This window comes from Pempheris klunzingeri, chromosome 19 (genome assembly GCF_042242105.1).
Source record: "Pempheris klunzingeri isolate RE-2024b chromosome 19, fPemKlu1.hap1, whole genome shotgun sequence".
NCBI lineage: Eukaryota > Metazoa > Chordata > Actinopteri > Acropomatiformes > Pempheridae > Pempheris > Pempheris klunzingeri.
The window spans coordinates 21164458-21178854 of NC_092030.1; the positions used below are offsets into that span (position 1 = coordinate 21164458).

The following is a 14397-nucleotide window of genomic DNA, read 5'->3' on the forward strand; positions in this document are numbered from 1 at the left end:
TGAACTACCGCTTCCTCTATCGGTTAGTTTGTTTGTGTTATTGCTTGTTCCATAATAATGTGTTGAATCCAAACTAACCCTTTAACACCCCAAAGTCACACACTGACATTAGCAAACAAGGCCAGAAAGTACCGTGTAAAATTACTACTTTTATCAATGGAGTCTGGTAAACCTGTATTCTTTGGGTTTTAAATGACTGTCAGATACAAGAAGTTTTGGAATTAGTACAGTAAAACAACGCAGCAAAACTCAAATCCTGTGAGATCCTTTTTGTTTAACCACAAACGGCCTTTTACATCGATCTCTTCAAAGCCACCAGACTCCATTGACCAAAACAGTAATTTTACCTCGCATAACACACAGTTGCTGGTCTACTGCTGCCTTGACCTGGTAGTTTGTTAGTATTATTATTATATCATGTTGGATCCAACCTAACCTTTTAAAACACTAAAATCACACAATAACACAAACAAACTAACCAAATCGAGGCAGCAGCAGACCAGCAGCTCCTGAGTTCTGAGAGGTAAAATCCCTGTTTTTGTGAATGTAGTCTGGTGTGTGTGCTGTTTGTGGTTAAACCAAAAGGATCTTCCAGGTCTCTCTCTGTAGGGATCCTTTCCATGATGCTGTCACACACTTAGAATAACACTCTGAGCCTGTCAGTGGATCAAACAAGCACTTTTAGTGGACCTACTATGATCAGGTGCAGTTAACTATGAATACTTCTACTAATAATAACAACACCCCTTCTGCAAAAACGTGGCCAGAAACTAACAAAAAAAATGGCACAGGAGCTGTCATCTGACTGAAATGTGACTTGGCATGAATTTGCACGACTTTGGGATGAAGATGCCCATCACGTCCACACGCCCCACGGTGTGACATGATGGGCGGGGCCTGCAGAGTATAAACACAGGCTGCACGAGCCACGGCAGCTGGACACATCTCTGCTGCTGCTGCTGCTGCTGCTGCTGCTGCTGCTGCTGCTGCTGCACACTCTGGAAGTACCATTCCTCTGCTCCTGTCACACAGTCAGAGCAGCCATGGCCATCAGCAGAGCCAAAGTGGCCATTGGATTTATGGTGGCAGGGAGTCTGACGGTGGTTTTTGGAGCCGTTCTGCTGTTTGTGGGACCTGCGGTGATGAAAGACCAAATAATAAAGGTGAGTCATAATCTGAGTGACAAATCAGCCAATAAACAGTCAAACAACGTCTGTTTCCTGCTTCTTTGCAGCGTTTGGGGGCAAAAAAAGACTCATAATTTCCTCTTTTTCTTTGAGCAAAAGCAAATTATTCCACATGTTCCCCACAGTGAAGGAGTGGGTATTTAAATCCACACTGTGTTTTTGCATATTTACCCTGTAACTTTACTGATTACTATGCAGATCCACTGACTGCTGCACCCTCACGGACACATTAAGGCTTCCAGTATCGATCAGCGTCCTGTTTTGTTGTAGTTAATGTGTCACCTCTGCTCAGTGATCGGTGTTATGCATGCAGGTGGTGTCAATTAGGCGCTAAAAACAAGAACAGCGAGTTTTTCCTGCTAAATTCACGCATTTAGGAGGCTGAATGCAAAGAATCTAGCTCTCTTTTTAATTTATTTGACTTTATTTGTATTTTTTTTTTACAATATGCAACTGTTTGTTTGCTGATTCTTGGTTATTATATGTCAAAAATACCCTACATTTGTGTTTTATCACTGGTGGAAGAAGTTTTTTTGATAATATATTAAGTAAAAGTAGCAGCAGGACACTTTAAAAATACTCCTAATACAAGTAAAAGTACCAAAAGTAAAAGTATTAATGAAGCAGAATGGTATTATATTATTTGGATTATATATATATCTATATGATATTTTTAATCAAAGATCATATTTTGTGTGTGTTAAAGTTTAATTTGAAAAGTATTCAGCTTTAGATGGAGTAAATATATTCCCTCTGAAATGCAGTGAGGTTAAAGTACAACGCAGAAAATACTCCAGTAAAGTACTTTAACCATCTCATCGACGCCCAAAGAGGTAATATTATCTGATATGTTGCACAAAAAGTCCATAAATTGATCAGATTTGTGCGTCAGAGCTGTTTCTTCTTCTCTCCCATCAATCATGTGCCGACCTCTCAGATTTATCTGGTGACCCTCTGGAGGGCCTCGACCCCCAGGTTGACCAGCGGTGGTATGCAGCTACATAACCAAGTACTTTACTACAGTACGATCATGAAACACTTCTGTTATACTTCTTCTCTACCGGCCCACATTTCAGAGGGAAATGTCACATGTTCTGCACCCTACATGCTCCCCATTTCAGTTACAGTATATTTTTACACAAAAACATGATGTACTTCTATGATATACTGCAGTACTGTGCTTGTAATCCACCCAGTAGTACACAGAGAATCTAAAACTGGCTCCGTATTGACAAACTACAACAGTAAAATGTATTTGTTAGTGATAAAAAACAGAATAATATCATACTCTATATAATAACACTGTCAAATGGGCCATTCTGCACAATGAGTACTTTTACTGTTATACTTTAAGTACAAGCTACTTTTACTTCAGTAACATTTTGAATTCAGGACTTTTACTTATAGCAGAGTATTTTTGGACTCTAGTATTTTTGATTATAATTAAGTAACTTTCTGATTTTAGGACTTTTACTTGTAACACAGTATTTATATACATTTATATGTATATATACACACACACACACACACACACACACATACATACATATATATGTATGTGTGTGTGTGTATATATACGTACATATACATATATACATATATATACATATATATATTATTTTTAGACTGTAGTCTAGTATTTTTACTTTTACTTATACTCATAACAGAGTATTTTAGACTGTAGTATTTTACTAAAATAACAATAAATTCAGGACTTTACTTCTTAGACTTTTAATTTTTAGACTGTAGTATTTTTACTTCTACTTAAATAACATTTTTAATTCAGGACTTCAGTACTTTTACTTCACTTGTAACAGAGTAATTTTTAGACTGTAGTATTTTTACTTAAGTAACATTAAATTCAGGATTTGTAATCGAGTATTTTTTTTAGACTGTAGTATTTGTACCTTTACTTAAGCAGCCTTCAGTACTTTTACTTATACCAGAGTACTTTTAGACTGTAGTATTTGTACCTTTACTTAAGCAGCCTTCAGTACTTTTACTTATACCAGAGTACTTTTAGACTGTAGTATTTGTACCTTTACTTAAGCAGCCTTCAGTACTTTTACTTATACCAGAGTACTTTTAGACTGTAGTATTTGTACTCTTTGTATCTGGAGGGTGAGAGTTCTTCTTCTACTGCTGTAATCTGGGTGTCCAGTGTGGAGATAATGAGCGGTGACTGCATTTCCCAGAATCCTCGGCGCAGCGGAGGAGGGAGAGGAGGAGAAAGGGGGGGTTACCTGCAGAGTATAAATTGAGCCAGTATGGCAGGCAGTCATCAATATCGATCAGGAGTATTAATAAGGCGGCTGGACCGTTTATCAGCAGCTGAAGCGACGTCGTTTGAAGCTCGGACGCTTTTGTAGTTTCTCCGCTAGCTAGCTGCGTGTAGCCGAACTGTTAGCCGGACTCAAACAAAGCTAACTGTCCCAATAACACCGACTGTGAGCTGTCAATAACCACCGATGGCAATCAATAAAGCCAAAGTAGCTGTCGGGTTCATCGTGGTGGGCGTCCTCATGGTGTTTTTCGGGACGGTGCTCACCTTTGTGGGACCGCTAATCATCGATGACCAAATAGTGAAGGTAAGCAGCGTCCTGTCACGGATCTTTAGCTGGTTTAAAACCAATGTTTTCGTGCTGAGTCAAGTTTTAATCACAGCCGAAGTGTCAAAGTTCTTCAAACGGCCACGTGAGAGCAATAATAAATGATAAAAGACGCGTGAAAGCAAATAAAAAAGCTTGTAATTAATTAGATGAACTTTTGCGAATGGCAATTCAATATTCACGAGTATTTGTCTCATAAACAAAGCAACATGTGCAGTGCAATGTAAAGGCTGTGCAGAACCCCGTTATAAAAACATGTGATTTAATGGATTATTGATTATAGATGTGTTGGACAGCAAGAAAAGCGCAGAGTAGATAAATCTATTTAGATTTAGATTAATAAGGACAGAGTTCAGAGTTAAAAAGTCCTCGTGTTTTATGTCAATTCTTCTCTTGTGTCTTATCTAATCTGCTGAGATAGGTCAGTGTTGTCCTCTGCAGGAGCTTCCTTAGGTAAGCAGAACTGGCATCAAAATCCATGATGTTCAGGTCAATAAGGCAACTTAAGTCAAAGTTCTCACGTCCGCACACAATAATCCGGAGGTGTGATTGATGAAAAATGTTCTATAAAGGGTAGAAATTCAGTGTAAAATGATGCAAAGTGTGTATATATTGTGTATATGTGTGCATATGAGCAGTAGATGTTGGGTGTTTCATCAGGGATTCCTCCTTTCATTCAGCTTAATCTGATGCTTTTTGTAGAATTAAAAACTTTCAGTTCTGCTGCAGTGGAGAAATACAACAAGGAGTTTGTCCGATTGTAAGACTGTGAGAAGGTTTTCTTATCTTAAAGAAATCTCTTCAAGCATCACTGAATTATTCATATTTAAATGTTGAATATCATGTTAAAGTATACACATTTGACATCTTTGTAAGATTTGCTGCTTTTTTCTGTTTTATAGAACTTTTAATAGTTTTAGTTCAGAGTATGAAAACAGTTTGAAGGCGTCAGCTGTGATGGATGTGTAATAAAAAGATAAATGTAAGTCAGAGCAGCTGTAGATTAAACACACATGTTAACTTCCTTCCTGTTTACATCCAAAAAGATGCTCATTTGAAAAAGCTACTCAGGCTCAGATATGATGCTGAAATAAGGAATTAAACCAAGTTAAAACTCAAATAAAGTGACTGGACACAGTGTTTGTATTGAATATTAAGTGTATATGTTTGTTTGGTGCCATTCAGACTTTATTAGGTTACAAAATTATTAGTTTTTATGCAAATATACCAACAATTTGCTGGTTCCTGCCTCTTTAAATGTAAAGTTTTGCTTTTCTTTAACATGATGGTCTGTTGTCTGAACATCTAAGAAATGACACAGGTGATTTTTCACAATTAAAATTGGCTAACGGAGACAATAATGGAAGTAAAGGGTCGTTGCATAACTGTATAATTGTCCCCCTCATGTCAGAACACGGTGATCGACCCGAAGAACGAGATGTCCTACACCATGTGGAAGGACGTCCCCGTGCCGTTCTACATGTCCGTCTACTTCTTCAATGTCCTCAACCCAAAGGAGATCCTGAACGGAGAGAAGCCGATGGTGGAGCAGAAAGGACCCTATGTGTACAGGTAGGCAAACACCTCACCCCACCCACACACACACACGCACACACACACACACACACACACACACACACACACCTCCCTGCACTTCATCTCACTCCACTTTGTCCTGCAGCCTCTACATGTGTTGCAAGATGTTGCCATCGATCGTCTCTGCTTTGGATGTTTCGATTCTCCCACTAATCGTCTAATAAGATGTTTTCATTGAAATTTAGACGACCTGTCCTCATTGTCTCCATCCATCCGTCCATCGTATCCCATATAGATGTTACCCAGACTGGCCGTATGGCGCTGATGTGATGAAGCAAACATGTGTTTTTTATGTCTGATTGGCTCACTTTTGGGAACATTGTGTACTGCAGTTACAATATGTAGGTCAATCTACAGACTTTCCCCAGTGCCCTACTGGGGAGCTCTCCAAATGTTATGCAACTATGCCATATGTAGCGTGAGGGAGAAACTGGGGGCAGCTGAATCTGTACATTCTGTATTTTACGCTCTCCTCATTGTCGGCAGCATGTGCTGACCTAGATTCTGACTAACTGAAGAGGGATGTGGACGCTGGAGCTGCAGCAGAAGGACTTTAGTGTTAAACTCACACATTCAGAACCTGCTCTTTAGTAGTTTTGAAGTTTATTTACAATGTTCAGGGAAGAAAGGTGGCAAATAATGATGGAGGGGGGAAAGTTGTTAAGTGTGTGGTGTCGTTTAAGCGACAGTAGTCGTCACACGTTTGATTTTAATTATTTAAATGTGTTTTTAGGGCTTCAGAAGATGGTTTTAGCTCCAGGGCTGAGAGAGAGTTACCATTCAACTGAGTCAGTTACAGAGAAATATAAATAAAAATGTGAAATAATGAGCCACATTCAGAGATCATTTTTACAAGCAAACACACAGAATGAGTTTTGCATTTATTTCAGCACCATCCAGCACGTATGATCCCACACTTTGGACTCCCTGTCCGTCTCTTAACTATAATAATAATAACTGCAGCGGCCAGCTGTGAAAACACTGATGTCTGTCCGTCACCGAGTGTCACCGCTTCTTTTGTCCCTTCTTTCAAATTAAAAGCACTCTAGGTTTTCATACACGGTCCAGCCGTGTTGGTTTTGACCTAATTTTGACTTTTCTTTTGTCCTGTAACCAACAAAAACTTGGTGAACTGAGACTTTTCTCGTCACTGCACACAAAAGTTCAGCCATGCTGCTTTATGTAATAGATTATTTTGAAAGGGTGCCGATGGTGTTACTCTTTGTATTTCTAAGCAGAGTAGAGTAAAATTGTAATGTCCCAGAGGGGCAGTATCAGCCAATAAAAAATGGTCAATAAATCCTGTGAAAAACCAATAATGTGGTAGAGCCGCTCCGAATACTTTCAGCTCATTGGTTCTTACTGAAGACATAAATCAAAAGACATTAATAACAATAAAAAAGAAGAAGGCTCAGTAATTTATTTAAGCTGCTGCTCACTGTAGGTTTTAATCAAACAAACAGGAGGAAATGGTGCATTTGGGGACTATTTTCAGCGGTGGATTAATTCACATGTGGTGCTCTAGTGAGTATTTGGGGCAGGTGTGTGTGTGAGTGTTCATGGTGATGAAGAAACAGCCAGAACATCGGTGAGGCTCCCTGATGTGGTTTTTAAGCTTATGGTTTCATGTAAAGATGTTTTTATCCAGATTTCTGATTCAAAATATAAACATGTTTCTCCTTTTTTTCCAATTAACAGAAGTCAAAGTTCTCTCTTGTTAAAAACACAAGCAGCTGTTAAATTGGTTTTCATCTGGAAGTGTTTTGAACAAAGAAGGTGAAGCTGGAAATGGGACAGTTTTTGCTGCTCTGGACACTGGGGCTGAAACTAACCATCATTCTCATTATCAATCATTTTCCTGATTAATCGATCAGTTGTTTGGTCCATTAAATGTCTTCCCAAAGCCCGGGGGGGGGCGTCTTCAGATGTCTGGTTTTGGCCACAGATCAGAAATGTTCAGTTTATTGTCACAGAGGACAAAAGAAACCAGAAAATATTCACATTTCACAAACTGGAATCTGAGAATTTGAACATTTTCTAGTCAATTGATTATCTGCACCTCTGCTGGACACGTGTTGGTCGGTGCTGCAGAAGTGCTGAGGTCTAATACGCAGCAGACTAATAACAGGACTATTATTGAAGCGATTTATTCTTCCTTTCGTCTTTCTTATCTGCCGTCGTCCTCGTTATCGCTTTATCACATCAGAAGGATCCTGTGTACAACGTGTACCTTGACCCCGAGCGTAGACCTTGTACACAGAACCTTCATTTTGTCTGCATATTTTCTTTTGCCAGCAAAAGAATGGTGGTATAACAATGACGGCCCCGGTTATGTAAAGGCGTGTGCGGGTCATGTTCTGTGCCTGATGCTTCTGGACAGATAAAGTCGTGTTTGTAACGTTTAGAATAAAAGTACAGAACTTTATTTTTGCCTTGTTCTTCCAGGAAGCGCATTCAGAAAGACAACATCACGTTTCACCCCAACAACACGGTGTCCTACAGGGAGTACAGGCGCTACTTCTTCGAGCCGTCCATGTCTGCAGGCAACGAGTCCGACGTCGTCACCATCCCCAACATGTTGGTGCTGGTGAGGCCAGGTTTCTCTATCGCACATTTCTTTGAGTTCGCTCTCGATCGTCTCCTCACTTTGTCTGCTGTGTTCGCCCTCCCCCATCTGTGTTTTCAGGGCGCAGCGGTCATGATGGAAAACATGCCCTTCGCCGTGCGTTTAATGATCAGCGCAACCTTTAAGACTTTCAAGGAGGGGCCCTTCCTGACCAAGACAGTAGGGGAGCTGATGTGGGGTTATGACAGCGGACTGGTTGATTTCCTCAATAAATACCTGCCCGGCATGCTGCCCTCATCGGGAAAGTTTGGCCTCTTTGCTGAAGTGAGTGCGGTAAAACGGTTTGTAAAAATCTTTTTATGGCCTTTATGCCAGAGAGGACCGCTTGGAGAGAAGTGTGTGTGTGGAGAAGGTTCCAGATGTGTACCAGCGACAAAACGTTTATCCAGATTGTACATTTTTCCTGGAGCCCTTAGGAAACAGAAAATCCATTTTCGGCGACTTAAACAGCCAGATTTGCAAAACTTTTTATTTCCAGTGTCTCAGATGTGAAGATTTAATCTCTTCTCTGTTTTCTCTGATTGTAAATTGAATGTTTTATGGCTTCTTGTGCTCTGTGGGATTGTGTGTGTTTCATTCTTGGTCAAGCAGATGACCAATGTTGTTCATCTCTTGTCTTTTTTTATTTAGTTCAACAACTCCAACACTGGCCTGTTCACCATCTACACGGGACAGGACGACATCAGGAATGTCCACAGGGTCGACTCGTGGAACGGCATGACGGAGGTGAGATGTCGGCATGACGCCCGCACGCTCACCTGTTTGTTTGTCGTGTCCCCACCTGACTGTCCTCTGTGCTCACAGCTGAACTACTGGAGGACTCCTCAGTGTAACATGATCAACGGAACAGCTGGACAGATGTGGCCTCCCTTCATGACCGAGGAGAGCACGTTACCTTTCTACAGCCCCGACGCCTGCAGGTGAAGGTGTCTTCACTCTTTCACAGTTCTCCCTCTCACGGTTTTGCACACTTCTAAAACCCTTCTGCTTGTCCTCAGGTCCATGGAGCTCGTGTACCAGCGGCCCGGCGAGATGAAGGGTATCCCTCTGTATCGGTTCGTTGCTCCCAAGACGCTGTTCGCCAACGGGACGGACTACGCCCCCAATGAAGGCTTCTGCCCCTGCAGGCAGTCCGGTCTGCTGAACGTCAGCAGCTGTCGCCACAGTGAGTGCAGACAGACACACATTCAACTGTGTTATCTCTTAAAGGGACTTTTTTTTTTTTAAAGTGGGGTTATACGATTAATTTCTCCATCGTCGGTGTGTTACTAGAGTGGATGGATGGATACCTGCAGTAGTTTGGAGCACAGATGCTAAGCAACGTATTGATTTAAGTCTTTCACTGCTTCACGTTGCTGTCGGACTGCATTTAAAACCATCTCTTTTCCAAGCCACCAGACTCCATTGAGAAAAACAGTAATTTTACCTTGCTGAACACTGGAGTTTCTGGTCTAGCTGCTGCGTCTCAGTGTTTTTTTTTTTTAAAGGGTTAGTTCAGATCTGAAGTAACGTGTTGGATTACAAAAAGTCACTAGACCAGAAAATCCTGTGTTCTGCAGGTCTAAATGACCTTGATGACTTTTCTCAGTGGAGTCTGGCCAGCGTCACTTCAACAATGTGAAGACCTTCTTCCTGCAGACTCTGCTTTGCTTAAAGGAACATTTCACTTAGAAAAGAGAAGTGAAGGTGGAATAAATTTGATTTAAATTAAGTTACTTCGCATATGGTTGCATGCAAATACCTGATGTCCTTATCAGTGATCAGTGTATTTTAGGCCTGGAATATATTCACCGCTTCATCTTCTCGACTCTAGAACCGCCATGTTCTCACAAAGAAGCGTGCACGGCACTTTTCCACTGTGGTTGAACTGTGATTGTGGTCCGGATGAATAACTGCAGTGTTTCCCGTCTGTTTCGCAGACTCTCCGGTCTTCATCTCCCAGCCTCACTTCTTTAATGCCGATCCTGTGCTGCTGGACTACGTGCAGGGCCTTAATCCAACTGAGGACGAGCATGGCCTCTTCATAGACATTCACCCAGTAAGCACACACACACACACACACACACACACACACGTGAATCCAGCCTACAAACAGATTAAAGCCAAATTCCAGAGTGAAATGGAATACGTGGGTGTGTTATAATAACGAGATGGACTTCAGCTGAATCTGATTGCTCAGACAGTCAGAGCTGGAGAGGACTGTTCGCCTCGATCCACACCTCCTGGACCCCAAGGTTTTAATATTGTCTCCCGTTTATTTATACCTGAGCTCTACCTGTAATAATTATCTCATATTTCCTGATAGAATTACACCTTAGAAAATGTCTGTTTTCCCTTGAATGCTCCACACAAGGTGAGGGTTGAACTAGCTGTGTTATTAGCTGAAGGCAGAGTGGATGTGTGGAACAGGTAACGACAGAACAGGTAACATCTGGCTGTTTTTGTGCAGCTGTTTTCGTCTGTGCTTGAGGCCCAGTGTGGTCATCCTGATTACATATCACTGACCTGCAAACTTTGCACTGACCTGCCAACTTGTGTGTGTCAAGGTCAAGTTTTTATCTCTTTGGGTCTCAGTCAGAAGAATCTCTGAACGTTTGCCCCCGATTTTTACCTCCCACTGCTGTATTTGTGCTGATCCATCCCTAAACTCTTTAAATACTTGTGTTAGATCTTTGAAACATGTCTCAATACATGTTGATCGATGTTTTTATATAGATAATGTGAACTGGGTTTAATAATACACTCACTTGTCCACAATCCTGCACCACTGTACATCAAGACAGACAAGACAGACCGATACATGAGAATATATTTTATTGCCCCCTGTTGAAGCCACTCTGCTACAGCCAGCGTCTTCAGGTCAAGCTAATCATCATCATCATCATCATCATCATACAGATAATACAGCAATAATAACTGCAGGTGTCTTTATACACGCAGGGAGAAGTCAGTGTTCAATGGCAAACGGGAACATTTATATGTAAAATTAAAGTAAAATACAAACAGCAGGATGAAAACTTAGTGGAAGTACATAAGTGTACATAAAATAGAATAGAAATCTAATTGAATGAAGTGATTATCTCCATGCACGGTCGTAGGAGAAATGAACTCTGCTCAATAATGCAGTAAAAAGGCTCCAGTGATAATTACATCGCAGTAACGGGGGGGTTTGATGCAACACTGCCATGGTCCAGCTTGTCCAGCAACTTATGCAACTCTGCTTGTAAAGAGTGCGATAAGGTAATTGGAAATTACAGTTGTTTGTGAGTAATGGGTTATTATCTACTTTCTATGGCTCCAATAAACAATCAGCTGTGATAACACGGCAGGTGTTGCTGTAAATGTGCGTTCTTACAAAGTTCATACTGGAGCTACAGACGTTTCACAGTTATCCCAAATAAAGGTGCCCTCAGCAGGGTCAAGCTTTTCTAACTGATATCACGTTCCAATTTTCACTTATGTGAAAGAATCTTAAAATAAATTCATGGACATCCACATATGAAAGATGAGGTAGAGGATACAGGAAGCAGGGAAACTAAAAAAGAGAGGTAACATTTTCAAAATAAAAGAAATAAACGTTTTGTCCTGAAGGTTCAACTTAAGAGCAGCCGAGGGTGCTTCATGAGATGGATGGATATACATCTACAATTTTATTATGTTTCTTTTTTCAACACATCAAATTATAAAGAAATAATCCGTGGATGTTAAAATCACCACATCACCTGTTTAATGTGCAGTTATGTTATGAATAAAAGACGTGGCGGCTCAGTTTGGTGGTTGTCATAAGCCCGGCTTTTATCCACATGTACATTTTAATTGACTTTCCAGAAATTGGCAAAAGAAAATGTTTATTATTTATTCCATCCACTGTTGCTGGGCGGATATTAGGAGCTGTTTAAGTAAAGTTGCAGGTGGAGCCAAACCGGTGAGATTTAAAAGAGCTCCGGTCAAAGATCAAGTGATGGAAACCAGACACTTCTCTTGGTTTCATGCAGTAATCTGAGGAAGGTTACAGCCTCCTCATCTGATGCTCTCGTCATTTAACCACTTAAAAACCTTTTAGTGCTTCTTATCATCCGTTGTTCTGCACTAATTGATCCAGCATGTTAAAACAGGCTGGAGGTGCATCTCTTGTGAGACGTTCTGGCTCCTCAGTTTTCCAGGTGGACGACCGCTGGCTGGAACAGCAGCTGGTTTTGGGAAGTGATGGACAGAGCTGTCGCTGTAAATCCTCCTTTGGCAGGAGCCACGGCTCGACTCGAGTGTTTCGTCGACGCGAGCGTGGTGTCAATAACTGGTCGTTTTTATATCAGTTAGTTTCCTTCAAAGGTCATGCTAGGTAGATGTTTATGTTGGGTAAACTTTATGATCCCAGATTGGGAAATTCGGATGGTCAAGGTGCAGAAGGACAGAAAACAGTCATAAAAACAGATAGAAATACAAAAAGACAACGTGCAGTCCTCTCTGCACACACAGGGAGCAGTCTGTGTTCACCACAGGGGTGTGAATTGTAATTTGTTAAAAGCAATCAGTCACTCAATAAAAATAAGTCCATAAAAGGGTTGAGAGAGTTTAGAATATATGATGAGTGGCCCATAAAACCACGACCGTCGTGTGTGTCAGCACTTTTTTCCTGCTGCTGTTTGGCACTGCCACTTCCTGCATGCTGCCCCTCTGGTTTATCTTCAGCCTCCATCCTCCTGACTTCAGCCCACATAAACTTTCTTATCAGAGCCACATGTCAACAAGTGAGCTCTGTTTTTATGGGCATGTGACCGGTGACGGTGTGGTGCACGTTTGCATTAACATGCTCCTAGTTTGAATACGACCGCAGGCTGTGTGACGACCGGAGGACAGCTATTCCCCAAATTATAAATTCCTTATTTGTAGCGTCAAATTTCTGCTAAATGGCCAACATTTTTTCATCTTGGCATGGACTATTTGTAGAAAACAAAGAGTTTATTCTTCACAGCTGGTGCAAATCAAACAAATTGCTCAGCCTGGACTGATTTTCATGGACATGGCAACAGTGGTTGTTTGGTCACGGGTAAGAAGGACCAACGGGGCTTTGAAGGGGGGATACAAACTGTTGGCTCAGTGCTGCAGTGCTTTTGTTGTTGCCAGACGGCACACACGGTTATGACGGTCCGGTGAAGGCAGGGACACGTATAGGACAGTTTTGGTGATGATGATGATGATGATTTGGGTGTGACAGTGGGAGGGACCAAGTTGGATCTGGTCTGAGAAAGTTATTTGACTGGTTTATTTACTCAGGCTTCAGGTTGATGCTCCTTCCTGACAAAGACTAAAGGCTAAATCCCACCGAGAGCATCTGCGACGTGTTCTGGCTGCATGACGAGCACTGCGGCTCATCGTGCCCACCAGTTAAAGCTCCAATTCCACCAGAAGCACCGCAACGTGTCTTTAGAGGCGTCCAGGAGGCGGCTCGGCGCTCCGCTTGAAATGCAGGCCGGGTTTATTTGTGACAGAAGCCACGGGCCGGTCACGTCAAGCAGTACGGAGCAGAGAAAAGGGTCCATTTTCAAAATAAAACACTCTGTCCAGACTTCCGATGATTGTTCATCCGAAACCAACCCAATCAACAAAATGTGAGCAAGTCAACAAGCCGCCTGTGAAACGGTGCGTAAGACGGAACAAACCGGAACGTGACCGGAGGAATTTCAGGGTAAAAGTTGTGTGGAAAGTTGGTGGAAACGATCTTTATGTGATAATTACGTGTGACTATTTAAGGCCGGAAACGCCGTCCAGACACATTACACTAAAGTACACACAGGTTTCCTGCTCGCAAACAATCGAGGATGTGTGTGCAGCAGGGGAGCCATAAGACGTCCCACTATGTCGTGATGGCTGATGTTCGGAGACATTAGTTTTAAAGAAAGCAACTTGTTGGAAACTGCTTTTCAGAGCTAAATTTACCTGCAGTTTTATTACCAGTTTATTATCAGTGGAAAGTAACTGAAGCCAGATTTTACTAGTTTACGTCTCGTGCAAATTTGCATGTTTGTAATCTCATAATAAAAGTACTTGCAGACAGAAAATGTAAAACATAAGTACTTTTTAATTGGTTTTCACACAATTAGTCCACAGCGCAGCCTTTAAATGATTATTTTAGGTTTTTTAAAAGCGTTTTACTTCAGTTGTCTTCAAATAGTCGCAGTACAAAAATGCTCAGTGTGCATCAGACATCTCAAAAACAAAGAGAAACCAAAGTAAAATTAGCCGCTGCTGTTAGAACTAGTAAAGTAGTTGAGAGAGAGAGAAGCTGAAGCCACAATAGAAATGTCTTTTTTCAACAAAATACAGCATCTTATTTCTTAGTAAATGATCACTTATCCTATAAAATACATGCCCATTTCAA

At 41.3% G+C, this 14397-nt stretch overlaps 1 protein-coding gene across 5 annotated transcripts in view; it reads left to right on the forward strand.

The window, feature by feature from the left end:
• The first annotated feature begins 1043 nt into the window (after positions 1-1043).
• Positions 1044-14397, forward strand: part of scarb1 (scavenger receptor class B, member 1) — a 238870-nt gene continuing 225516 nt past the window's right edge. For 3 of the 5 annotated variants that reach the window (XM_070849987.1, XM_070849983.1, XM_070849984.1), the window contains exons 1-8: positions 3656-3775; positions 5208-5368; positions 7838-7979; positions 8079-8282; positions 8649-8744; positions 8823-8938; positions 9017-9183; positions 9938-10056. In XM_070849987.1, coding sequence (XP_070706088.1) covers positions 3656-3775; positions 5208-5368; positions 7838-7979; positions 8079-8282; positions 8649-8744; positions 8823-8938; positions 9017-9183; positions 9938-10056 — 1125 coding nt within the window. Of the gene's footprint in view, positions 1164-3655; positions 3776-5207; positions 5369-7837; positions 7980-8078; positions 8283-8648; positions 8745-8822; positions 8939-9016; positions 9184-9937; positions 10057-14397 lie in introns of those variants that run through there. The other 2 variants (XM_070849988.1, XM_070849985.1) reach the window with 1 other exon arrangement.